The following is a 26,314-nucleotide window of genomic DNA, read 5'->3' on the forward strand; positions in this document are numbered from 1 at the left end:
CCCAGACGCATGGCAACCCTAGATAAAAACTCCCTAAAACAGTGCAACCTCACGCCATTATCTACTCAGGAGTAATTCCTATTGAGTTCAATAAGTGGAATCTAGGATGGCAGGCTTTTATTCCTACCTAAAAAAATTAAAGCAAGAACTCGACGTTCCCATCAAGGTCAGGAATGAAGGGTGTGTGAGAGAGAGAGAACCAGGGAAAAAAAACGATTTTAGTACAAGGTAGAACCTTTATTACAACTTTTTCATTGATAGGTATACAACATCTGAGAGACAGATACGGGGAGAGGGACAAAAAAGGTAATATTGTTATAAAATGTCAAATTTATTGCTACATTACTGTTATATACAGGACAGTTCTCAAAATTCTACTTTTAAAAAAGTTAAGGATTATTTAAAAATTCCAAATAATCCAGCCAGCTGTTTTTTTTTCTTGACACTTGTATAAAATTATTATTATTATTTTTTTAAAAAATGAACACAATCCATATCTTGAGGCACTCGGAAACACAATTTTAACCCCCGTGCTCCCCCACCCCCACCCGCCCGATCCCAGAAATTTGTGATTCAGTCCAAAAATGTGGGTCCCCTCCCCTCCATTCTGTGGTGCCCTCCCCACCCACCAAATACTCTTTTCTTTCCATTTTCCTCCTCCTTCTACTTCTTCTTCTTAAACTGGGGTTAGGCCTATATATATATTTATACCATATATATATCTTTCAAAACTATAATGTGTATCTGATTTAATAACAAGGATTCTCAGCCACTTACGTACAGCTGGATTTTACAATGTAGGCAGCAAAAGGAGAAAAGAAAAGAAAAGAAAAACTCCCCATAGCCCCCTCCCCAAATCCAAATACCAGCTAGGCATGACTTAACCCCCACCTTGTCCACTGAAAGCAAAAGAGAGAGGGGTTCGTCGAGTCCTTTCATTTCCCATGAAGACTTAAGTCATAGCTAACTGTACCTGGATCGGGGCCACTCACCCCTCCCGCCCCCCATGAAAAAGCAAGGATCCATTTTTATCTTTTTTTAATATATATATATATATAAAACCCCAATAACAACAAAGAGAGAGCCCCGAAAACAATCTAATAGAGGCTGAAAAGGATAAACAGCCTCCCCCACCCCACCTAAAAAAATATAGCTTAACGGGAATCAAGGTACAATTTGTTCTCTGCAGAGCGTGAAACCACTTTTTTTAAACAAAAAGTTAACATTTTCCCATGGTGCTGTTTCTCCTAAGACACTCCCACCCACAACAAAAAAAGGGGTTTTTTTTCCCCCTCCTGTTTTTTTGTTTTGCTGGTTGTCCCTTTCTTACATTTCCTAACCCCGCAACAAAAATAAATATCCCAAGATCATTTGGGACATATCTATATTACAAACTTGAAAGAAAGAAAGAAAGAAAGAAAGAAAGAAAGAAAGAAAGAAAGAAAGAAAGAAAGAAAGAAAGAAAGACAGTTTCAAACCCGTTTTTAAGCTATCATAGTGACCTAAATGCAGAGGGCGTCTGGGGGTTGCATGGAGTGGGGAGGGGGCGCGACGCAGGGAGGGAGGTACTGAGCCTCCGAGCGCCCTCACGAAAATGGCAGGATTCCTTTAGATAGTTAAAACCGGTCTGAAACTGGTTTAAGAGTTTGTAGTGTAGACACGCCCCTACCGAAAAGGCGAGCTCCCCCCACCCTTTCCCTGAACGGAACGAAAACACAATAAAAACAGAACCAAAATTGTTAAAATAAAATACAACTTTGAAAGGAAGGAGGAGGAGAACTTATTTTGAGACAGTGGACTGGAAAGTGTTTTTTTTCCCCTGGGGTGGGGTGTATGAACTGGCACTGGACAAGGAAGTTGTCGCGACTCTCCTTTAAAGAGAGATTTAGTCAGGGTGGGGTGGGAACGAGGAGATGCAAAATGTTATCCTGTCTACTCCGCATCCTCGGCCGACCCCAGAGAACACCCCCGTCCCCCCAAAAAACTTCCAGTTTGGCGCAGAATTGCCAACAGCGGGAACAGGGCCAGAAATCAGATCTGCAAGGGGAGATGAATCAAGCCAGGCGACGGGTGGAAAAGGGGGGACCGTGGGCCGAGCAGCGGGTGGCACGGGGGATACCCACGCTGCAAAAAGGGGCCCCTGTTCCCACCCTAGCAAGCGCCCCCTCCCCCCCCCCCGGGATGCCACGCTCAGCTTCTCTGCTGTCGGAGTTGTGTGTGTGTGTGTGTTTCGAGCAGAATTTGCCCAAAGTCAACTTTCCGGGATATTCGAAACCTCCGATTCCAAGGTTGCAGCGACCCATGCGAGAGTTTCCAAAGACCTGTTGCCCCCCCAACCCCCAGAGGGCAAACTTGGGAGGACGACGCCTGGACGAGATACCAGGACAAGTCGACGCGCCCTCCCGAAATCCGAGACCGCGGCGGCGATCTCCTCTTGCCAGAAACAGCGGCCCAGGCACGGCCTTCTCTAGAGGGGCGCAAAGTTGCTTTCTGTCCGCAAGCTGGCGGGGGGTCAGAAGTATCCGGCGAGGGGGCCGCCCCACCGTCCGGCAGTTCCTCCCGAGCTCGCAAAATGCAAGGCGGGTCCGTCTTCGGTAGGAAGTCCTCCGTGTGGCCTCTCCGGCTTAGAACCCCCTTCCGTCACGCGCACCCCACCCCAAAATCTCGCCATCTCGTCTTTTCCTCGATGCGGCTCATTTGTTCTTCGTTCTGCCTCCAGCAGTTCTTTTAATATATATATTTAAATCGCTCCCAACCTCCCTCCTTTTGTTTGTTCCACGCCGGTTTTGCTCAGGTGCTTGTTTAAAAAAATGAAGAAGATTAAGTGGGAACGTGAGCTGGTCCTTCCATCTCCATCCTGCCTTTCAAAGTCCTCCGATTCCCGCCGTCTTGAGATCCACGTCTTCCGCGAAGAGGACTTCATGTTGCCTGTAGTGTCTTTGCGTTCCATTAAAGGGGGACCACAGATGACTTTTTTTTTGTGGGGTTTAAGATGGAAGCAAAGGGCACAATGTAAGACTTTTTGAGAACCCTGCGGGATGGAGGAAACTTTTCCGGATCGCTTTGCCATCTCTCCCCCTGTCCCCTTTCAACATTCGACAGAGATTATATGAGTACATCCTTCGCTGTGGAAGTTCCTAGCCAAATGAGCCCGCCTATTTCAATTCACGTTTGTGACATTTTCGTAGCGGAAAAACAACAACACTCTCACGGTCCGTGTGTCCCCCCCCCATTCCGTCCTCGAATTTAGTTTCCTTTTTTTGTGTTTTGTTTTCAAACATCCAGTCCTCTTAATACAAACTTTTAATATTTCTGGTTGATCTTAATTTTTTAAAAAATAATATGCAACATTAACTATAGAAACAGCAGCAGAGAAAAGAGATAGAGGTGGGGGGGGAGAAAGCAGGTCGATGGGGGGGGAAACAAATCTCTTCGTTCTTTTTTTTTTTACACGTCTTTTTTCGTTGCTTACAAAACATATACGCAAAAGAAGCTAAAAAAACAACAACCCAAAACGAAAACCCCCCCCCCTCCACAAAAGGCATTACTATGTTTGTTCTACGTTAAAAAAAATTATTGTAACTAATGTTCTTTTTTAAAAAAAGAAAAAAGAAAGAAGAAAGAAAAGAAAAACAAAATGCGTAGGCACAATTTCTTTTTTCTTTTTGCTGGCCTTATGTGAACACAAGCCATTTGTAATGTTACACATCCCCGCAAACAACCCCCCCCCAAACTCGGTAACTGAAGGATATGCACTGAAAGTTCAAGAATATAGACTTAAGGCAATCTTTGCTGTTGATTTTTTTGTTTTGTTTCGATAAAACTTGTTGCTTTTCCTTTCCTTTAGAGAGAGAGAGAGAGAGAAAGAAAGAGAGAGAGAGAAAAGTTCCTTCTAGCACGCTGAACTTTTCTCCACCTGTTCCCCCCCCTCCCCAAAAAGGGACCGCACATCGGTATTTAAAACAGGACTACAGTTTCTGGTGCGGACACGCGGCGGTTGTCGGGGAATGGAGGAGGGGGGATATGTGGGAGATCGAGCCTTCCCTTCTTCCTACAGATGTCTGCTTGCAGGGCGAATAAAAGAATTCATCTGCGGAGGGAGAGAGAGAGGGGGGGGAAAAGGTGAGAGAGAAACAGCGCAAAAAACACAAATCTCAAAAGCGTCGCCTGCATACTCCACCATCCAAGGCTGCATCCGACTCAGCTCTGAATCGCTTAGCCCAGGGGGTCAGCAAACTTTTTCAGCAGGGGGCTGGGTCCACTGTCCCTCCGACCTTGTGGGAGGCCGGAGTATATTTTTGAAAAAATAATAATGAACAAATTCTTATGCCCCGCAAATAACCCAGAGATGCATTTTAAATAAAAGCACACATTCTACTCATGTAAAAACATGCTGATTCCCAGACCGTCCGTGGGTCAGATTGAGAAGGCAATTGGGCCGGATCTGTCCCCCGCGCCTTAAGTTTGCCTACCCATGGCTTAGCCCTATCCTTGCTCTGCTGGCGGGGCATTTTGTGCCAGGAGGATGCTACTGCGCCAGGCAAGGCAGTGGAAGACAGGAGTGCCTGGCGTGCTATGGTCCATGGGGTCACGAAGAGTCGGACACGACTAAACAACAAGAACCTAGTTCGGCCACTGATGGATTGATTGTGTGACTGCAGTACATTGTATACTGCTTTTGTTTTATGGATCAATGGTCTCGTCAGATAGTAAAAATTAGTGTTAAATTGCTGTTTTAGGGGTTGTTCTTAAAAGTCCGGAACGGATAAATCCATTTTGCATTACTTTCTATGGGAAAGCGAACCCTGGTTTTGGAACGCTTTGGTTTGGAACGGAATTTGCGGAACGGATTAAGTTTGAGAACCGAGGGACCACAGGTAATGACCATAGGGATGTCAAAATGTTCCAAAGTAGGGAGTCCAGGGCTTAGCTTTTGAAAAAAAAAGGTGGCCCACAGTAATTCTTTTACATGATTTGGTACCAGGTTTGACCAAAGCCCACTCCAGAAGAAACGAAACTTCCCAACCTGAAGATTTCCCACTGCTCCCAAGTAAAGACCCAGAACAGGTGCAGAGAGAGAGAGAGAGAGAGAGAGTACCTTTACATATGCCCCACGGGGTTGTGTCCATCTCCTAGACCCGGATGAGATGCCGAGAGTGCCATTTGAGGGTCTCCAACAACGCCAGACACTTTCTCCTCTTCGCGGCGCTTTAGGCAGGCTGCTTTTGGGTTCAGGTTACGTTCTGAGACGAGAGAAGAGAGAGAAGCGGTGGGGAGGAGGAGGAGGAGGAGGAACTCTGGACGTTCGGGTCTGGCAAGAGCCACCTGCAACCCCAACCCAAACCAAGGAGCATCCGAGGGAAAGTGGCAAGACGGAGAGAGGGATATAAGGATTGCACAAAGCGCAAGAGGGTTGGCACCCGGGCGTCGGCCCCCTCCCCACCTTGCTGCTCAAAAGCTGTAAGCCCCCCCCTCGCTGTTATGGGGGATCTCTGCATGGACCGCGAACCAGAGCGCGGGGGGTTTTGGGAAGGGAAGAGCAGCGACGCAAAACCTCGAGCCCAGAGCAAAGGGTGGAAGGGAGAGAAGCAGAGACACTCGTGTGAGTGAGCGAGAGAGCACAGATGGGAGATGTGCGCAAAGCGGGGGGCCGAGAACTTGGGGTGGGGAGCCCCCCGGCGCCGTACCTCGTACTTGCTGCTCCAAGCCTAATATGACTTGCACCGCCTGCTGGAGGATGATGAGCTTGGTCTGCGCTTTGTCTGTTTTTAAGTGAATTTGGCACATGCGTCCCAGCTCTTTAAAGGCCTCGTTAATGTCCCGGACGCGCACCCTCTCCCTTGCATTATTGGCCATGCGCCTCTCTCGGTCCCTCAGGTCTTTGTCTTCCAGTGAGAGCGCCTCATCTGTACTGCTGGGTTCACACAGCACCACGGGGGTTAGTCTGGGGAGCGACGGAGGGACTCCGCGGGGCGGGCGGGGGCAGGGGGGACGGTGCCAAGGTGGGCAGCGCGGGGAAAAGTCCACGTCAGTGGTGAGCCAAGGCGGCATGGCACAACTGACGGAGGAGGAGGAGAGCCCTTTTGTTCCACCTCAGAGACAAGGAGCTGTCGAACGCTTCAGAGGCCTGGTCACCCTGCCGTGCGTGCCATTTTGCAACACGGGCAAAATCAAACTTATAAACCAGGTTGTCCCCCTATCCTCTGGGACGATACAGGCACCGCCTCTCTTTTGACACCTTGGAACCGTGGAATCGTAGAGGCAGAAGGGACCTCCCCAGCGGTCATCCAGTCCAACCCCCTAGCAATGCTGGGATCTCGGCTCAAGCACCCGGGACCGTTGGGCACCCAGCTTCCGCTCGGAACCCTCGAAGGGAGGAGAGGCCGCCACCTTCCAAGGGAGACCGTCCCTCTTGGGGCAGCCGATTGCAGAAGCAATACAATAAAATCGGGGATGGCTCCCCGCCTTTTAGACTCAAGTTCCCATCAGCCCCAGCCAGCCAGCGTGGCCAATGGTCACAATGGGAGCCAGAGTCCCACCAGATCTGGGTAAGTCGCTTAGCAGTTTATCTAAGCCTAGCCCCCGGAGTCCCTATTTTGTGATGTCGATTTTGGACGTTTCAATAACAACAGTCCAAACCAACTGTGCCGGCCTTTGGAAATCTGAACCTCGGCATCTGGAAGGAAGGTGAGTGTCCTGCCTCCAGGGAGATCTGTTCACAGCTGGAAAGGGTGGGGGTTGGATGTGTCAAGGCTGGGCGATGACACCCACCCACCCCGCAACTGACAGGTCTACTGCGACTGGAGGAGAAGCTCCGTCCTTCGAGGTTGCGGTCCCTCCCTAAATATTTGCCACATAAGCATTATGCGGTTTACTTGTAGAATCGTGGACTTGGAAGGGACCCCCAGGGCTCATCTAGTCCAACCCCCTGCGATGCAGAAATCTCAGCTAAAGCATCCACGACAGGTGGCCACCCAACCTCCGCTTAGAAACCTCCAAGGAGGGAAAATCCACCAAACCCCAAGGGAGTCTGTTTAATGGCTCTTACTGTCAGAAGATAATAATAACAACGATTTATTATTTATGTCCCGCCCATCTGGCTGGGTTTCCCAGAAGGAGGTTATTATATTAATAATATTAATATTCATAACAACCAGTGCTGTTTTTCTAGAAAAAGGTGCTGGAGCTCACCTTGTTCTCTTAGAAAAAGTATTATTATTATTATTATTAATTATTATTATTATTTATTATTACTATTATTATTTACAGTTGCAATCGAAATCATCCAGCCCCCCCCCCCCATTTCAAACCACGTTTATTCTCAACATTTGCAAACTTTCAGCTGTTTGCAAGGAGCGAAATCCCACAAAAGCCACGGAAAACATATGCTCCGCACAACATACGCCCTCAGCAGTTCCCCCCAAATTCAGCTGAAAATGCAACTTAAGAGACTGGAGAAGCCCGTCAAAGTTGCCTTTCCAGAGGATTTGCAAGGGGTGGGGGGGTGGAACAATTTTGATTGCACCTGTAGGTGTTGCCTAGAATCTATCTCCTCTCCTTTCTCCCGTCTCTTGGCATTTGATATCCGGACCAAGGCAGGAAAAAACGGCCTATGCCTACCCTCAAAATGTGTAAAGAACGTCAGAATTCCGAAGCTTGATCCGGCCAAAGCTGGGCTGGGGGGGGGGGGGTAGCATCTAAGCCAGCATCCTGTTCTCGCAGCGGCCAATCAGATTCGTCCAGGGAGCCCACAAGTGGTCACGACTCCCCCCTCACCTGCTATGTGCAAAGTACGTGGTACCCAGAGGCGTCTAGCGCCTCCGGCAAGCGGACTGGGCCTTGTGGCTTGCTTGCTTGCAAAATTTCGCTCGGCCCCTGTGGCAGTATATGTCCTGGGGTAAAATCCCATTAAAAAGCTCAAAAACTTTGGGGTTAAATCAGGGGTCAGCCTCCTTTTCCAGCCGTGGGCCAGTCCACTATCCCTCAGACCTGGTGGGGTGCCGGACTATATTTTGAAAAAGAAAAAAAATGAACGAATTCCTATGCCCCACAAATAACCCAGAGGTGCATTCTACTCATGTAAAAACACTCTAATTTCTGGACTGTCTGCGGGACGGATTGAGAAGGTGACACCTGACTCAGAACGCAGAGCTGTTTCGGAGTCCCCCTGGTTTATTTTTGGGGGGTGGGGGGGACTGGTTTTTTGGGGGGGAAAAACCCCTGAAACCTCATGCAGGATTTGAGACAGAAGCAGTGGAGGGGAAATATTAGAGGGGTTTCCGTATTAAGCAAGAGTTTGATATATATACAGTGACACCTCGGTTTCCGAACGTCTCCACTGACGAACGTTTTGGAAACCGGACGCTGTAAACCCGGAAGTAAACGCTTCCGTTTTTGAACGTCCATCGGAAGTCGAACTTCCGAGACGGCTTCCATGTTGAGTTTTCCGTTTCAAAGCTTCCTGTGTTTCTGGTTTCTGGTTTCCGAACGTTTCCGAACTCGGACGGTCTTCCGGAACGGATTACCGTTTAAAAACCGAGGTACCGCTGTATAAGGAAAGGGTTCGAACGAAAACACTGTGGAGGTGGAGGGCAGGAAGCCAATCCACAAAACTATTTAATTTGAAGTCAACATGTAAAAAAATAAAAAATTCCTTCAGTAGCACCTTAAAGACCAACTAAGTTTTTATTTTGGTATGAGCTTTCGTGTGCATGCACACTTCTTCAGATACAGTGAAATGAAAACTTCCATTTCACTGTATCTGAAGAAGTGTGCATGCACACGAAAGCTCATACCAAAATAAAAACTTAGTTGGTCTTTAAGGTGCTACTGAAGGAATTTTTTATTTTACTTCGATCCAGACCAACACGGCTACCTACCTGTAACCAGAACTATGTAAAAAAAAATAATGGATGAAAATTGTATTATTAAAGATAATGCAGTGGTTTTGAAACACTAGAAATATTAATGTTTCACTTTATTTCCAGGGGAAATAAAGAACTTCCGACTTCGGAGGAAGAAGTTAGCCATGAAGGCTTGTAACTAATAATAATAATAATAATAATAATAATAATTCTTTAGAAACTTCCTGACAGTAAGAGCTGTTCAACAGTGGAATTTGCTACCAAGGAGTGTGGTGGAGTCTCCTTCTTTGGAGGTCTTTAAGCAGAGGCTTGACAGGCATATGTCAAGAATGCTTTGATGGTGTTTCCTGCTCGGCACGGGGTTGGACTGGATGGCCCTTGTGGTCTCTTCCAACTCTAGGATTCTATGAAATAATTTCCAGGGGGAAGGTTAGCGATGCAATAAGCGATTCATTTTTAAAGTTACGCAGCAGGTGCAGAAAATGCTTAAGTCTCTCTGTGGCTACGAAAGCGACGGGGGTCACCGGGCGAACCTTAGAAAACTACCTTCTACCATAGGCCCATCGAGACCAGTGTCATCCACACAGACTGGCAGCAATCGTTCAGGGTTTCAGAGAGGAACCTGTCTTGCTGCTGCGACTGTTCCCCCACAAAGCTGGATGCTGGAAGATTCAGAGAAAAGGTAGCGATTCTCCACATAGCGACATAGCTAGTCTCTGGGACGTGCTACCCCAGACAAATGTTTAATGTCTGACTTTTATTATGCTTTCATATGTGCTAGAAGCTGCACATACAAGTGCTGGGGAAAGCCAGCCAGATGGGTGGGGTAGAATTATTATTATTATTATTATTGTTATTATTATTAGCCTTCATGGCTAACTTCTTCCTCCGAAGTCGGAAGAAGGATAAAGCTGAAAATCACGGGAGAATGCTTGTCGAAATTAACGGGGCTTGGTGGAGATTTGAAAAACTGACATCAGAGAATGTTGATTAAAATATTGGGGACCTCCTTTTTGCACGGAAAAGAAAAAGAAACAAATGGATTTGGGGGGGCAAAGGTTTTATGTTGGTTTATAGCAAGCAGGGTGTTTTTTGGGTGTGTGTGTGTTATATCGGGGTAGATGAAATGACAAGGGCTGGGCGATACCTGGTTTCCAACATCGCAATGTATCAGTATATCATGACGTCTGAAATAAAGATGGAATCAAAACAATAGAGACTATTGTTTATACGTAGCAGACAGATGAAAAACCGGAAGTTCTTTAACTTTTGTTAAAGGACAAATTTTCATCTTTCCTATTAAGTTCTTATCTATCTATCCAGAAGGGCATGGTATTATTATTATTATTATTATTATTATTATTATTATTATTATTATTATTATTATCTCTTACTTCTTATCATTTCCCCTTTTCTCCTCCTTCCCTTTTCTTCTTTCCCCCTATGTTTCTATTTTATTTAGATTCACGTTGGATAAAAAAAAGATATCTGGCATTGCGTTTTGTATGTTTCTTTATAAACCCTAATTCAAAAAGAAGGGGGGAAATTCCTGTAGGGGAAAAAAAAGAAGTAGTGGAGAGAGGTGTTGCTGCCATGGGATTTTGCTTGGGGGGCTACTCAGAAGAGGCACCCTTGGTTGGCCTCCGGAAAGACAGGAATCTGGACTAGATCATGAAATTATACAAGGTTCCGCCTGCAAAGCAGGGATCCTTTTGCCCAGTGGGCCTTGAACCTGCGAACCTGAGATTAAGAGACTCGTGCTTTGCCGACTGAGCTATCCCAGCAGATGGATGGGTCTTGGGTCTGACCCCGCTTGCAGGTCTCTCCTGATGTTCTTATAAAAAGGTAAAGAACCCCTGGATGGTTAAGTCCAGTCAAAGGCAACAATGGGGTTGCGGCGCTCATCTCGCTTTCAGGCCGAGGGAGCCGGCGTTTGTCCACAGACAGTTTTTCCGGGTCATGTGGCCAGCAGGACTAAACCGCTTCTGGCGCATGACGGAAACCAGAGCAGCACACAGCAACACCGTTTACCTTCCCTCCAGAGCAGTACCTACTTATCTACTTGTGCTGGTGTGCTTTGGAACTGCTAGGTTGGCAGGAGCTGGGACAGAGCAATGTGAGCTCACCCCATCACGGGGATTCAAACCGCCGACCTTCCAATCGGCAAGCCCAAGAGGCTCAGTGGTTTAGACCCCAGCGCTACCCGCATCCCTGATGTTCTTATAAGGCTATTGGTAAGTACAAGTTACGCCGGCTGTCTATTCCTTCCAGTATCAGTATTTTGCCTACGAATGCCAGTTGCGGAGAACAGAAGTGGGGAGCTCAGAGGCCTGTTCACTTTGGGGCACCTGCAAGAACAGGACCGGCAACCCAGTCCTCCCTATACTCTGCACATGCTTGGGAGACACATCCCATCCAACACAGTGCAACGTGGTTTCCTAAATACGTATGTGCCCTTCTAAGGAGAGGCATTCCCCGCATCCCCTTCTCTTGTATTTGTAGGGAATGCTGCCTGCCTGTGGCTGGACTTCAGAAGCCCACTATCTGGAGGGCATGACATATGGGACAACCATGTCACCGGGGGGTTTGGACTGGATGATCCTCAGGGTCCCTTCCCCCAACTCTACGATTCCACAGGCGACCCGTCTGTGCCAAAAGGCTACAGCCAGAGAGTGGGCCAAATCGGAGAGCTCTTCAGCTGGCCGGTTTTAGGCTTGGGGGGCGCCAGTGGCCGACCCATCCCAGACACGCCCCAACTTTGCTGCCTTCAGGAACGTGGCGAAATAATAGCTTTAAAAAGGAGATGCACCAGAGACTTCAAGGTTAGGGGAGGGTGCGCCCGCCTTTCTGCTCACAGGCTATTCCTTCCCCCGCCCGCCTGCCTTCTGCCCACCCGGGTTTTCCTGTCTCTCTGAGGACGCAGCAAGTACAAGGTACAGGGTTGGAACCACCGAGGGGGTCACGGCTGGGGTCTGTCTGTAGGAAAGCAGAGAAGGGATGGCAGCAAATGAGGCATATACGCAAGAGAGAGAAAAGAGACCAGGAAAAATAAAATAAAAAGAGTTATACATGTAAATAAAAGGAAGCTCCAGGATGGAAGGGGAGAGAGGAGCACAACGGGGGCTGCAGCAACGAAGGAGCTTAGCAGAAAGACGGGGCACAGGTTCTGTACTGCCAAGAAACGAGGCGCGCTGCCCTCCCGCCCTCCGACCGCCTCTGTCGAAGAGGAGAAGGGGAAACTGCATTGAACTCAAGATGCACCCATTTCGCAGATTCCGAGGAAGGAAAAGTTAAGGGCTTGCATGCACAGCCAAGCATGGGGAAAAGACATTCGCAGAGAGGAAGGGAAAGCAGCCTGACTCTCTTCCGTGGGAGCCTGCCTGGCAGAGAAGTGGACTCGCGTTTTAGCCTCCAGCCAAGCTCCCCACCCAGCCCCCGGCTATCTCTGCGCAGATGCCTTCATCCCTAACTTGGCAGCTGGGATTGAGGGACCCAGGCAGGTGGTTTTCAAAATACAGCCGTACCTTGGATCACGAACGCCTTGGCACTCAGACATTTTGGCTCCCGAACACCGCAAACCCAGAAGTGAATGTTCTGGTTTGCAAATGTTCTTTGGGATCCGGAGGTCCGACGCGGCTTCTGGTGGGCTGCAGGAGCTTCCCGCAGCCCATCGGAAGCCGCGCCTTGGTTTTCAGACGTTGAACGGACTTCCGGAACGGATTACGTTCTAGAACCAAGGTATGGCTGTAATAAAAAAAGACCAGGCTCATCTCTCCAGAGCATCTTTCGCTGGTTCCCGCTATGACTTTTTTAAAAAAAGCAAAAACCCAACAAAGCTCAGACTGAGCGGCTTTCCCACAACATGTGAATAGGTTTCCTCTCGCGTGGTGGATCTTTCCCTCTTGCACACCCCCAAAATCTTTGCAGGGAGTTCCCCTAACTCTGGTATGGAGGGAAACTCACAGAGGAGAGGAAGGACGAGGAAGTTTCACTCCACAAGAGGAAATCCTCGTGCGGACAGAATGACTTGTTTGGATTAGCATAGTCATTTATCGAATTTGTATTTATTAAATTTGTGGCATGCTTCCTGCAGCCCCCCCCTGATGCTCAGTGAATCTCCTAAGCTCAGCCAAGGGCTACCCCATCCTTCCGAGTCCGAAAGTCTCGAGGGATGGAAATAGTTTTCTTATTTATTCCCATCCCCAGTAGCCCAGTAACGTAAGGAACAGCAGCCTACGGCGAGGAGCTGATCTCAAAACTCACTGCTACAAGGCGAGAAACACAATGAAGTATTTCTTTAAAAGCAAGGCCTTGCCACCGTGCAAAAATTGGATGAAAAAATACATGGGAAAATACATAGGGATTTGCTGGAAACTCGTCCAGTGGGATCTTCGCATAACCTGAATGATCTTTCCCCCTCTCTGGAAAAAAACACACACCTCCCATCGTTGACAGGCAGCAATTTAGAGCCCCAAACAGCCACCCCTTTAGTGCTGCAGCTGCAATTGAAATCATCCCACCCCCTGATTAAAAAGGGGTAAAGGGACCCCTGACCATTAGGTCCAGTTGTGACCGACTCTGGGGTTGCGGCGCTCATCTTGCGTTATTGGCCGAGGGAGCCGGCATACAGCTTCCAGGTCATGTGGCCAGCATGACAAAGCCGCTTCTGGCGAACCAGAGCAGCGCACGGAAACGGCGTTTACCTTCCTGCTTGGAGCGCTACCTATTTATCTACTTGCACTTTGAGGTGCTTTCGAACTGCTAGATTGGCAGGAGCTGGGACCAAGCAACGGGAGCTCACCCCGTCGCAGGGATTCGAACCGCCGACCTTCTGATCGGCAAGCCCTAGGCTCAGTGGTTTAACCCACAGCACCACCCTGATTGCAAATCAGCAGATTTGCAGCACTTTTCAGTGGTTTGCAACAAGCCTTTTCAGCTGCTTCTTGCGCTGAGCTTATTTCCATGGCTTCGTTTGCTCCTTTGCAAACCACTGGAAGCCTGCAAATGTTGATTCATAAACCTGATTTTGCAGTGGTGGTGGTGGTAGTGGGTTGCAAAGGATTCCGACTGCAGCTGTATGTGGCAGTTTGGGGCAGATGAGGAAAACAACAATGTGTGCAAGTACCCCCGTAGGGGCGCGAGGGGTGGCGGCATGCAGGAAGCACAACGCTCGCTTTCCCTTATTATTTCCGGCGCGGGGAAAACAACAAATGGGAAAAGCGAGTGGTGCGAAAGGGGAGCAGAGAAAAGCAAAACAATGACAACCCGCTAAAAACCCACGACAACAGAGACCCCAAAATGGGCAAAAAATAAACCAAGATGTGAGAGTTTCAAGGGGTTGCCGGGGGGCGGGCGAGGGGGAGGACATCAGCAGGATTCGGAGAGGAGCGCCAGGGAATGAGGGGTTTCGGGAGGACGAGACAGACAGCCCCTTGCCGCTCGGAAAACGTCACCACATCGGAAGCCTCCACTGACCTCTAACTTGTTGTTCCAGATTCAGGATAACCGACACGGCCTGGTGTAGAATTAGGAGTTTGGTCTGCGGCTTTTCGCTGTTTAGGTGCAGTTGGCACATGCGCCCGAGCTCTTTAAAAGCCTCGTTGATGTCGCGGACGCGAAGGCGCTCCCGGGCATTATTGGCCACCCTCCTCTCTTTCTCGCGCTCGGCTTTTTGCTCTGGGGGGAGGAGGTCGTCATCCTCGTCCTCATCTTGACTGATGATTTGAAATGAGAATGAGACAAGGGGGAGGACATTTTTTTTCTCGCGGGCACACCTCGGCACCGGAAGGAATCGTGCACAAATAAGGGGGAGGGGGGGAAGGGATGCACAAAACACAACAGGGCAACACACCACCCGCCACAATTTATTTATTTATTTATTTGCAATAACTGGAACGAACGTAAACCCAACATTCCCCACCCCCCACCCCAAGCACCCACCGCATGTCTCAGGGCCAGATGGTTTGCAAAGCGTGTCCCCCAAACACACACACACCCCGAAAGGAAGAAGCTGACTGGGTAAAACGGCAGTAAACCGGAAGGGGGATTCAGAAGTCTAAAGAGAAAAATAGTGCATGCTAGCCAGAGAACCATATAGGCGTGTGACTGCAATTTTATTATTTTCGGCGGTTTCCGTTTTTCTATACAGCCGTACCTTGGTTCTCAAACGGAATCTGTTCCCGAAAACCGAGGCGCGGCTTCCAATGGGCTGCGAGAAGCTCCTGCAGCCCACCGGAAGCCGCGTTGGACGTCTGGGTTCCAAATAATGTTTGCAAACCAAAACACTCACTTCCAGGTTTGTGGTGTTTCAGGAGCCGAAACGTTCGGGTCGCAAGGCGTTCGGGATCCAAGGTACGGGTATTTCTTTTTCCTGATAGGGTTTGTATGGTTTCACCGTGGCCTCTGGCTAGTACAACAAAGCCTCTTTGCGGTGTCCACCCCCCCAAGCCCCCAGGAGATGCTCAGAATCGGAAGAGGGATGTGTGAACCGTCTCCGGGAAAACTGATTCCCATCAGTGCTGTGAGGACACAGTTTGGAAACCACCGAGCTCACGGCTGTGGGGACGAACGCAGCACCTTTTTGTCTCCCTACCCAAACCACCCGTGAGTAGGGGGCAAAATATGAAACACACACGCACACACACATGGGCAACAATAAATAAATTTTGAACATACATGCACACACACCCATGCAGACATCTATAGGTTCATCAGCGGGGCTGCAAAATGCCACCACCCCTAGAAAGCTCGGAGGGCGCCTCTCCCCACCCCCCACCCCGCTCTCCCCCTTCCCCAAAGAAGCGAGTCTCTCCTGGGGGTGTTTGAAGCAAGCCGGTTTCTTCGCTTTTCCAGCCCTGCTCACCAAGTCGCCGCCGCCCGACCTCCCGTCTGTCAAGGGGCTTTGTTGCCCGGCTGCCCAAAAGGCCTAGGATCCCGGTGGGCCCCCCCGCCCCTCCCCCCCGGAAAGGGAACAGAGAAAGGGCTGAGACCTGTTCAAAGAGCACCTTGTTCGGTTCCGCGATGCCTTCAGCTCCTTCTTCTCCTCCTCCGAGTTGTCGGCCACCGACGTGTTTTCATCGTCTTCCTTGTCCTCCCGCTTGATCTCGCTGGTGCCCGACGAGACGCTGGCCCGGCCAAGCCCAGACGTCAAGCCTGGTAAGGGAATCAGACAGGCAAAGATGAGAGGCAAGGCAGGGGACCGGAGCCTTCGAGATCTCGGCGGATCTGCTGAAGCGAAAGGGCTAGAAATTTGCTTCCCTTTTTCTTTTCTTTTTTAAAAACGAAATATCTCCCCCCCCCAACCCAAAACTTTTATCTTCTGGGTTGACAGGGATGGGTGTTGTAGAATCGGAGAATTGTAGCGTTGGAAGGGACCCCAAGGGTTAACAACACACTCAGTAGTGGCCAAACTTGGCCCTCCAGCTGTTTTTGGACTACAACTCCCATCATCCCTAGCTAACAGGACCAGTGGCCAGGGATGATGGGAATTGTAGTCTCAAAACAGCTGGAGGGCCAGGTTTGGCCACCACTGCTGTACATAATGCGTTGGGGGCAGGGGTCTAGGGACTGCAATAAAACCTCTGCGTGTGCGATCAGCCTCGTGATATACGGATATATCGTTATATATGGATGTATCGTGATGTCCGAAATAAGGATGGAGCTAGGAAGAAGCTGGCTTCGTGTTTTCTCCTGCATCGTGAGTTTTGCAAAGCACACACAAAAACATCACGATGTATTGCCAGGTCAAAAATCATGAAACAGATATCACAAAAGAACTTCAAACCAGTTTTGAATGCGGTGTTAGAAACTTATGATATATAAACTAGGCTCCTTAAACCAAGGTTGCTATTGCAAAAATGGAATGTCCAGTTGCCATTTTGGGGCCAGGTGGCTATAAAGGTTTGTTTTCCAAAGGATAGACTGTGATGGATTCTCAGCTAAACATCTGGCTAGCTCAGAGGACAATCTTGAGCTAGGTTAAGAGATTTGAAAGAAGTCGCTTGATCCAGGGACAGTGTGTGTGTGTGTGTGTGTGTGTGTGTGTGTGTGTGTGTGTGTGTGCATATTCCGGTCTCTTTTTTGAATGATGAGATGCACGGACCATTCATAACGTAGGGATATTCTTCCCAATGCAGAGCGCGGGGGGGGGGGGAGCAAAGGCAAGCGACAAGAATTCGCTATAACGTCACTCACAGCTCCTCTCAGGCAGCACAAAAAAGGCATTTCGGTCCCTGAAATTAATTCCGATTGTGCAGATAAAATATCACAGATAAAGTCATGCAGGATGGGGGGGTCTTAGTGTGTGAAAACAGTCCAGATCCAAGGATCCCCAGATGGAGACGTCAGGCGCCATGAGTGCCGGATTTACGTATAAGTAAACAAGCTCTAGCTTAGGGCCCCACTCTCTTGGGGCCCCCCAAAACATTTTAAGGGGAAAAAACTGGATGTACATTTCCAAAATATAAGATAGAAAACCAATAAAATAAAACCTCCATCCAGCAACTGTGTTTTGTGTTGTGTTGGCTCCTAGGATGTAAGTCATGGGCCCTGCCTGCTCGCCTGCTCCCTAAAATATCCCTGGTTTCCTCCTTTCTATATATGGCTTGAGATACCTATGAGGTCCATCAATGAGCATAGAGCATTTATTCAACACAGAAAGGGCCCCATGACCTTCAGGAGCTTAGGGCTTTGTCAAACCTAAATCCTGGCACCAAGGCATCTTCATTCGGTGGCCAATGGCCGGTAAAGGTAAAGGGTAAAGGGGACCCCTGACCATTAGGTCCAGTTGTGACCGACTCTGGGGTTTCGGCGCTCATCTCGCGATTTTGGCCGAGGGAGCCAGTGTACAGCTTCCAGGTCATGTGGCCAGCATGACAAAGCCGCTTCTGGCAAACCAGAGCAGCACATGGAAACGCCGTTTACCTTCCCGCTGTAGCGGTTCCTATTTATGGTATCTACTTTCACTTTGACGTGCTTTTGAACTGCTAGGTTGGCAGGAGCTGGGACCGAGCAACGGGAGCTCACCCCGTCGCAGGGATTCAAACCGCCGACCTTCTGATCGGCAAGCCCTAGGCTCAGTGGTTTAACCCACAGCGCCACCTGGGTAACCTCAATGGCCGGTAGCCGGGTGCAAAATGCGCCTGGCAAATTCCGATCCAACAATACATCGCCCGCCCCTAACGGTCCTCCTGGACAAGAACGCCGGTTTAGCTGCGACCCCTGCATTTGCAGGGGGCTGGGATAGATGGCACTCGGTTGCCCCAGCAAGGACGTTGGGACTTTTGAGGGGAAGGACGGCACGGCGAGGCCCGTGACTCAACCTTACCGCTGAAGGCATCCGAAGACTGGCCTCTGTTGAGGTCCGGGAGCGAGCTGGGCTGGGCTGGGAGAGGGACGTGATTGTGGAGGAGACTGGGGTTGCTGGGAAGGCCGTCTTCCGAATGCCCTCCTGCCACCTGAAAGAGCGAAGGGAGAGCCAGGCGTTATTTATTTTCTTAAAAAGTTTTTATTTATACTTCTCAAGTTTATACATTTCATGACAGCGGCACCTCGGTTCTCAAGCGCCTTGGTTCTCAAACGCTGAAAACCCGGGAGTGAGTGTTCTGGTTTCCGAACGTTTTACGGAAACCGAACGTCCGATGCGGCTGTCGGCTTTTGTTTCTGGGGCACCTGCACCAATCAGAAGCCGCATCTCGGTTTCCGAACTTTTTTGAAGTCAATTGGACTTCTGGAACGGGGCTTTTGTTTTTTGCTCTTTATTTTGCGTTTTTGTTTTTAAGGCTTTTTTTTTTTTTGGTTCATTTGTTCTTATGACTGTGTGGAACCCAGTCTGGCTACTGATTGTGTGACTGTGGAAATGGATAAAAAAACCCCATCCAAACAATGACTCTCATCAGTGCAGGTAAAGAAAAAAAATGTAATTTTAATTTTTATCATCTACAATACTGCCTTATTTATTTTGTAGTACAGCGCACTGATTATTGCTTTCATTTTATGGACCAACGGTCTTGATAGATAGTGAAATCCATGTTCAATTGCTGTTTTGTTTTTAAAAGTCTGGAACAGATCAATCTGTATTGCATTACTTTCTGTGGGAAAGAAGCGCGCCTTGGTTTCGGAACACTTTGGTTTTGGAACGGAATTTCCGGAACGGATTAAGTTTGAGAACCAAGGTACCACCATATAACGGTTTGAGTAACCTATCTAACTTTCATTATGGGGGAAAAAAGGAGAGAATAAAATATTATAATATATCGAAAATCCCCACGAAAACTTTCGAAATGGCAAAAGGGTGGTCTGGCACCCTCGGCTCGCCCCTTACCAGGTTTGAGTGCCGATTGGCGATTGGCAAGACAGAGGCGGGGGGGAAGGATTGGCTGAGGCTGCCGACTGTGGTGCCGTGGGCTGCCGCCGCCGCCGCCGATGCCAGCAAGTCGTGGATGTCCCTGTGGTTGCTCTGCCCCACCGCATGGTTCCGGAGGACGTGGATGGCTTCGTCCAAGTGGTCTTCCATCTTGTTTTGCTTGGGGAGAGAAACGAGAGAGGGTATCAGACAAGGCGGAGCCAAGCTGGTTTTCTACTTGCTTCGGAGGGTAGGACTCGAACCCATGGTTCCAAGGGACGAGGAAGGAGATTCCAACTCAACGTGGCAGACTCTCCTTCCTTGGAGGGTTTTAAGCAGAAGTTGGGTGCCCATCTGTCACCTGAGATTCCTGCATTGCAGGGGGTTGATAATAATAATATTTATTCATTTATTTATCCCCCGCCCACCTGGCTGCGTTTCCCCAGCCACTCTGGGCGGCTTCCAACAGAATATTAAAATACAATAATTCACAAAACATTAAAAGCTTCCCTAAACAGGGCTGCCTTCAGATGTCTTCTAAAAGTCAGATAGTTGTTTATTTCCTTGACATCTGACGGTAGGGCGTTCCACAGGGCAGGCGCCACCACTGAGAAGGCCCTCTGCCTGGTTCCCTGTAACCTCGTTTCTCGCAGGGAGGGAACCGCCAGGAGGCCCTCGGAGCTGGACCCCAGTGTCCAGGCTGGACGATGGGGGTGAAGACAGCTGCATTCTGGATTAGTTGCAGTTTGTGGGTCACCTTCAAAGGGAGCCCCACATAGAGCACATGGCAGTAGTCCAAGCGGGAGATAACCAGAGCATGCACCACTCTGGCAAGTCTGCAGGCAGGGATGGTCTCATCCTGCGTCCCAGATGGAGCTGGGAGACAGCTGCCCTGGACACAGAACTGACCTGCGCCTCCATGGACAGCGCTGAGTCCAAAATGACCCTCAGGCTGCACACCTGGTCCTTCAGTGACACTGTTACCCCATTCAGGATCAGGGAGTTCCCCACACCCACCCGCCAAGGGTTGGGCTGGATGACCATTTCCAACTCTAAAGATTCGACGATCCCATGACTGTGCAAAGCAAGCTTCCTCGTACAGATGTTTGGGGCTAGAGCTCCCACCCATCCCAGCTGGAGGGACACCTAGATGACGGTGAAATCCCCAACCCCCCAAACTACAGTAGCTACAGCCTGAGACTCTTCATCTCAGGTTCATGGGTTCGAGTCCCACGTTGGCCCAAAGATTCCTGCAGCGGAGCCAATTTGTCCCTTCTGACTTTACAATTCTAGGAGTCTATGAATCATGTTACGAGCTCCCTTTTCTGGGAGCAGAAGCAGAGGGGGACCGGAAGGAGGAGGCTTACCAAAGTATGAAGTGTCCCTTCGTAGCTTGGGGATAAGGCACCCTGTCCTCCAGCCCGGGGCCACTGCGAAGAACCTAGGGGGGGGGAATAAAAACAAGAGAATTGGTGCCAGGGTCCCAGGACAAAACCCAGAGGCGTCTACCGCTGGCGAGATTTATTTCTTTCGTAAAACTGACACTTAAAACTTTAAAAAGGCAACCTCGAGGCCGCTTGCGAAAAAAGCAAAGCCGTGACATTTCTGGTCAAAATAATAAATCCAAAGCCACAGTGTAAAACCGTGCAAAAATAATTAAATTTAATAGGGTGGGTGGAGATTGAAATGAATGCCAACACCCAACATATCTGAAGGTTTTGCCTAAGCAAAAATGCTTTAAGTAGGTGCCGGGAAGAGTAGAGCGAAGGAGACGGGCGTCAACAAGCAGGGAGTTTCAGAAGTGCGGGCAAAAGGAGAAAGAATAAAAGGAGATCGAAGGGGAAGAGTGTGGGACTCAGTTGTCAACCTTTTTGAGTCCACGACTCCCTTGACCAACTACCGGTACATTCTTTCTGTGGCTCCCCTGTGGGGCTCAGGAGCCTCCTCTCCCCTCTCCTTGGGAGTCCTTTGGTCAACCGCTGGTCTCTGAGTTGCCCCAAAGAGAGGTGCCTCCTCACGCTGCCCCACAGGGGCCTGGGAAGAGGATGCCCCCAGCCTCAGTGGCCCAACGGAGACTGGCCTAAGGTGAATGTGAGGCCAGCACCTTACCTGGGGGGGGGGGGGGCAGCAACGGGCGCTGCCAGGCCTGCATGGCACAAAGGCTCCCCCTTCAGCACCGGGCACTCAGCTCCCAGGCTGGCATTGCAGACAGCAAGCACAGGAAAGGCTGCCTGCCTGCCCGGCCTCCCACTAGTCTGTCCATTCCCAACAGCAAGGGCTGGAGGACTGGCCAGCTGGGCTCCCTCACCTGCTTGCTTGCTTACTCTGAGGCCGCCCCAGCTCCTGGCACCCAGCACCCCCTGGCCAGCCCCAGAGGCACCGTTCACCTGCGGAGCTTGTAGCCAGGGCTGCTGCAACAAACAGTTGTTGCAAGCCTTTGGGAAGCAGAGACGCCAGAGGGCATCAGGGGAGGGAGGGAGGGAGGAAAAAGGGACAGAGGCCAGGGTTGCGCACGGCACCCCTGACCATCCTCCAAGGCACCCCAGGGTGCCACGGCACACGGGTTCAAAACCACTGGGCTAGGCGATCCTGCAAGCAAACTGCTCCCAAGCTGTTAAGGGCTTTGTATACCCAAAGTAACCCCTCAAACTCGGCCCGGGAGCAAGCTGGCAAGCAGCGCGGCTCTCTGAGCAGGGCAGTTAGCCCCCCACCCCGACGAAGAAACTCTCTTGTGTGCGGAGAGGAGACAGGCTATCGAGGGCCAGATTTGATGAAGTGAACATGCGTGAGGGCCGGCCAAAGTTTTAACGGTCTGGAACGGATTGATCCATTCTGCATTACTTTCTATGGGAAAGCATGCCTTGGCTTCAGAACGCTTTGGTTTTGGAACAGACTTCCAGAACGGGTTAAGTTTGAGAACCAAGGTACTACTGTAATAGCCTTTTTCTTTTTAAAAAGTCTGCTTCTTGGGTGGGGGGTGTTTTCTAATCTCATGCTCTAGGTGGGCACTCCAGAAGCGATGCTGACCTGCTCTAGGGTTGCTACATAACCCCCCGCAAAAAATGCAAAAAACTCACCTGTTATTCCCTGAGGGGAGCCCACCGGTGTGGATGGGTTCGAAGAGAAATTATTGCTAGAGTGATCTGGGGAGTAGATCTGAAAAATGGGGAAACAACAACAACAAAAGGTTTTCTTTTCTTTCCAGGAGCCAGGCAAATAATACGGGGTGGGCCCTTTTATTCCCCAAAGGAAAAACTTCTCCAAAGTTTTTGTGGAAAGAAGAACTTACCGAAGCCAATGCTTTTCCAAGCGCATCTCCTGAACTTCCAGCCGTGGTTCCTCGGTTACCTGGCACAAGAGGAGAGGGGGAGGATGAGGGAGGAGGAAAACGCGCACACGCAAAAGGAGAATCGCCCGCGGAAATGGGGAGCCGAGGCAGCTGCTTCGATCAGGCCCAATTCATTTTAAATATTCAAGCAGGGATAGATTCATGCAGTGCTTTTTTTTCCTGGGGGGAACGCATACCCCTCAACGTTTTGTGAATCTTTGTACTTTTGTCCATTTACTGTATTTATTTCCCCCAATTTGAACTATAAAATGGTGATTTTCTTGAGTCAAAAGGAGAGTACCCCTAAACATATATTTTTTGTGGGGGGGAAAAGCACTGGATTTATGAACACCTGTTACCCCAAGGGCAAAAAGGGAGATAAATGTTGCAGCGAAACCAAATGGAAATTTAGGATGTCAAGGAAAAATAGGCCTCCTCGCGATAGCAAATACCTAGAGACGTTTCACGGTTGCGATAGATAATTGCCATTGTTATTAGGTTGTTGCATCGGTTGTTGGGCTAATGGAATATTATAGGGAAAGAAACGAAGGTTTGCAACCGAAAATGCAAAAATAAAAGCCGAGGAAAGAAAAGAGATTAATAGCCACTGGGGTTTTGCAACCGGGTTTTGCAACAGGTTCATTGTAGGGTGAGGGAGATTAGCACGTTCTGCGTTTCCAGCCCCCCCCCCTCGTGTTTATGTGTGTATGTGTGTGTGTGTTTCACAACAGAACCCTCAGCCTTTCCGAGCCTTGATCCGACCACGACGCCCCTTCCCCCCAACCCGATCCGTGTAATCCCCTCCTCATCTCGTCCAAAGGGTCTGCATTTCCCCTGCCCCCCCCATTGCTTCTTTTTGGGGGGTTGGAATTTGCATGCTCAGAGACGGGCACCCTCCACCGTCCCGGGTGCAAAAATAAAATAAAAATAAAAATGCATCGCTCTCCCTGCAAAGACGCTGTCTGGTTACCCCATGGCAAAGACAGGCGTTCAAAAGCACAAATAATATTCCATCTATCTATCTATCTATCTATCTATCTATCTATCTATCTATCTATCTATCTATCTATCTATCTATCTTCTATCTATCATCTATCTATCTATCTATCTATCTATCTATCTATCTATCTATCTATCTATCTATGAATGAAATATTTTTTGTGCTTTTTATATATAAACCTGCTTCCAACTCCAAGTAGAGGGAGGCTGCGTGCTTGCGGCCGCCGTACAAGGGGGAGGCATTAGTGTCGGGCGGCCCCTAGACAGCGGCTTAGACCCAAACGCATCTATTTCCGTAGCACTAATGGCTTTCCGACACTCCCCAAGGGATTAACCTACATCCAAGCAGGAAAGGACGAGAACTTGGGGGGGGGGCGCGGGGGGGGGCGGAGAGCCGGCAGAAGGAAGCAGGAGGAAGAAAAGGCCAGAAGAGGGGGGGGTTTTGGCACCTGAGACAGGTGACGGAAGGGAAATAAACCTGCGGGACCACCACCCCTGTCGCTGCAAATAAACCAGCCCCCCTCCCCGATTCATCATCGGGGTCATCGGGGCAGCTGGGAAATTCATTTTTCTGATCGCGAAACTTATGCAATGATGAGCAGGGTCCTTACCACGGGATCACATTCATCCGGTGCTTTACCAGCTGCACAGGGTCAGGTTTAAGGTGCTGGTTTTGACCTTTAAAGCCCTATGCGGCTTAGGACCCTCGTACCTGCGGGACCGCCTCTCCCAGTATTCCCCGCGGAGGACATTAAGGTCCACAAACAATAACATACTGGAGTTCCCGAGTTACAAGGTGGTTAGGCTGGCCTCGACCAGGACCAGGGCCTTCTCAGTACTGGCCCCGACCTGGTGGAACGCTCTCTCTCAGGAGACTAGGGCCCAGCGGGAGTTGTCATCTTTTCGTAGGGCCTGCAAGACGGAGCTGTTCCGCTTGGCCTTTGGACTGACTCAATTCTTGTCAGACCCCGGTGTTATCCTCCCCTAAGGCTTTATCCTACAGATATTTAAATGAGGTTGCACTTGTAGATTCCAAATATTAAAATTGAATTTAATCTACATTTTAATTGAATTGTTTCTTTTATGCTTGCTTTGATATTCTTGCTGTTAGCTGCCCTGAGCCCGGTCTTGACTGGGAAAGGCGGGGTATAAATATAATAATAATAATAATAATAATAATAATAATAATAATAATAATAATAAGGCCAATTTTCTCTGTCCCGCCCTGTGTCTCAAACTCATCATTGCGCCTAGAGCAGGGGTCCCCAAGCTAAGGCCCAGGGGCCGGATGTGGCCCAATTGCCTCCTCAATCCGGCCCACGGACAGTCCGGGAATCAGCATGTTTTTACATGAGTAGAATGTGTCCTTTAAAAAAAAAGTAGCTGACCCTGCCACGCATTGCTGTGGGTAATCCCTGTGATTCCCGCCACCCTGTCCTGTCCCATGACACATCATGCCCCCTCTTCCCCCCACCCCCTGGCTCATCCCTGTGACTGGTCCCATTGTGCCCTGACCTATCCCGTCCCCACCTCCCCCCAACCCCCACCCAGGCGAGTCAGTGCCTCCATTCAGCCTAGTCTGTAAAGGCTTCGGCCTAGTATGTAAACTGCAGTAGAGGTGCTGTTGAGAGGGAAGGTTCTATAGCTGCAGTAACATGTTGCTGTCGCTAGAGGGTGCTCTTTTGAAACCTCTTCTGGCTTCTTTTCCCCAGCATGCACTATTGGGTGAGTTGTGTGTTCTGAAACACGGGGTTTGGGGTTTTTTACGTGGCCCAGCTGTTACACCTGTCCACGCAAAGTGTCTTATATTAATCTCCTATTCGCATGTGACGTTGTGTCAAAATTTCAACGCATTCGGTCAAGCGGTTTTGTAGATCATTCAAGCAGAACGAACGGCGAACGAACGGACACATTCTACATTTTTATATATATAGAAGCATCTCTGGGTTATTTGTGGGGCATAGGAATTCGTTCATATATTTTTTTTCAAAATATAGTCCGCCCCGCACAAGGTCTGAGGAACAGTGGACCGGCCCCCTGCTGAAAAAGTTTGCTGACCCCTGGCCTAGAGGCTAATCTTCCCCCGGTAGAATGACGGATCCTGCGTAGGACACTTAGCTATTGGCTTTGCCTAAACTCAACCCACCCACCCCGGTCTAATATCCCCAGTGCTGCAAGATTGTCACAAGAGCTGGGGCAATCAGAATAAGATCCACTATTTGAGTACTGATTCAAAGCCCTAAGATTTATCTATATATATAAAAATGTAGACACTGCGTGCGCGGAGGTAACACCCTTGCACCGTAACTGCTGAACTGAATTGCATCAAATTAGGGCAAAGCGTACCTTGCCCATCAGGGAGGGATCTGGCATTTTATAAAATCCAAAAAAGCACACCTTTCATACCTAAAATAATGATTAAACACACAAAAAAGTGGCACGCAAATTACACATCACCAGAAGACTCCAGCAGCATCCAATAGAAAGGCAGATCGCGCGCTGTCACCAGCAAAAGCTCTGAAGGGCGGCGCCAAATAATGACGTCATCAACCGAGCAACTGAAACCACCCAGGCGGCCATTACCAGACAACCCAGTCAGGCCGGGACCAAGGAATGGAGATACAGGGTGGAGGCCTTAGCTTGCATTTAAATACTAGCCCAAGCCAAGGCCGACAGACTAGGCCTCGCCTCTACTTTACAGCCTACTTCACAGACTAGGCCTTGGCTCCACATTACAGACTAGGCCTCGGCTCTACTTTACAGCCCACAGGCTAGGCCTCA

General features: G+C 49.4%; 1 protein-coding gene across 11 annotated transcripts in view; it reads right to left on the minus strand.

The window, feature by feature from the left end:
• Positions 1–216: 216 nt before the first annotated feature.
• The window catches only part of TCF3 (transcription factor 3), a 105,457-nt gene continuing 79,359 nt past the window's right edge, over positions 217–26,314 (minus strand). For 4 of the 11 annotated variants that reach the window (XM_035119254.2, XM_035119252.2, XM_035119251.2 and 1 more), the window contains exons 12-20: positions 22,496–22,554; positions 22,284–22,362; positions 20,574–20,647; positions 19,186–19,386; positions 18,190–18,319; positions 15,854–16,016; positions 14,340–14,578; positions 5,099–5,243; positions 217–4,090 (exon numbers count right to left, since the gene is read on the minus strand). In XM_035119254.2, the coding sequence (XP_034975145.1) occupies positions 5,101–5,243; positions 14,340–14,578; positions 15,854–16,016; positions 18,190–18,319; positions 19,186–19,386; positions 20,574–20,647; positions 22,284–22,362; positions 22,496–22,554 (1,088 nt within the window). In that variant the 3' untranslated portion in view covers positions 217–4,090; positions 5,099–5,100. Of the gene's footprint in view, positions 4,091–5,098; positions 5,244–5,687; positions 5,915–14,339; positions 14,579–15,853; positions 16,017–18,189; positions 18,320–19,185; positions 19,387–20,573; positions 20,648–22,283; positions 22,363–22,495; positions 22,555–26,314 lie in introns of all 11 variants that reach the window. The other 7 variants (XM_035119262.2, XM_035119259.2, XM_035119256.2 and 4 more) reach the window with 3 other exon arrangements.

The sequence above is a fragment of the Zootoca vivipara genome, chromosome 6 (assembly GCF_963506605.1).
Source record: "Zootoca vivipara chromosome 6, rZooViv1.1, whole genome shotgun sequence".
NCBI lineage: Eukaryota > Metazoa > Chordata > Lepidosauria > Squamata > Lacertidae > Zootoca > Zootoca vivipara.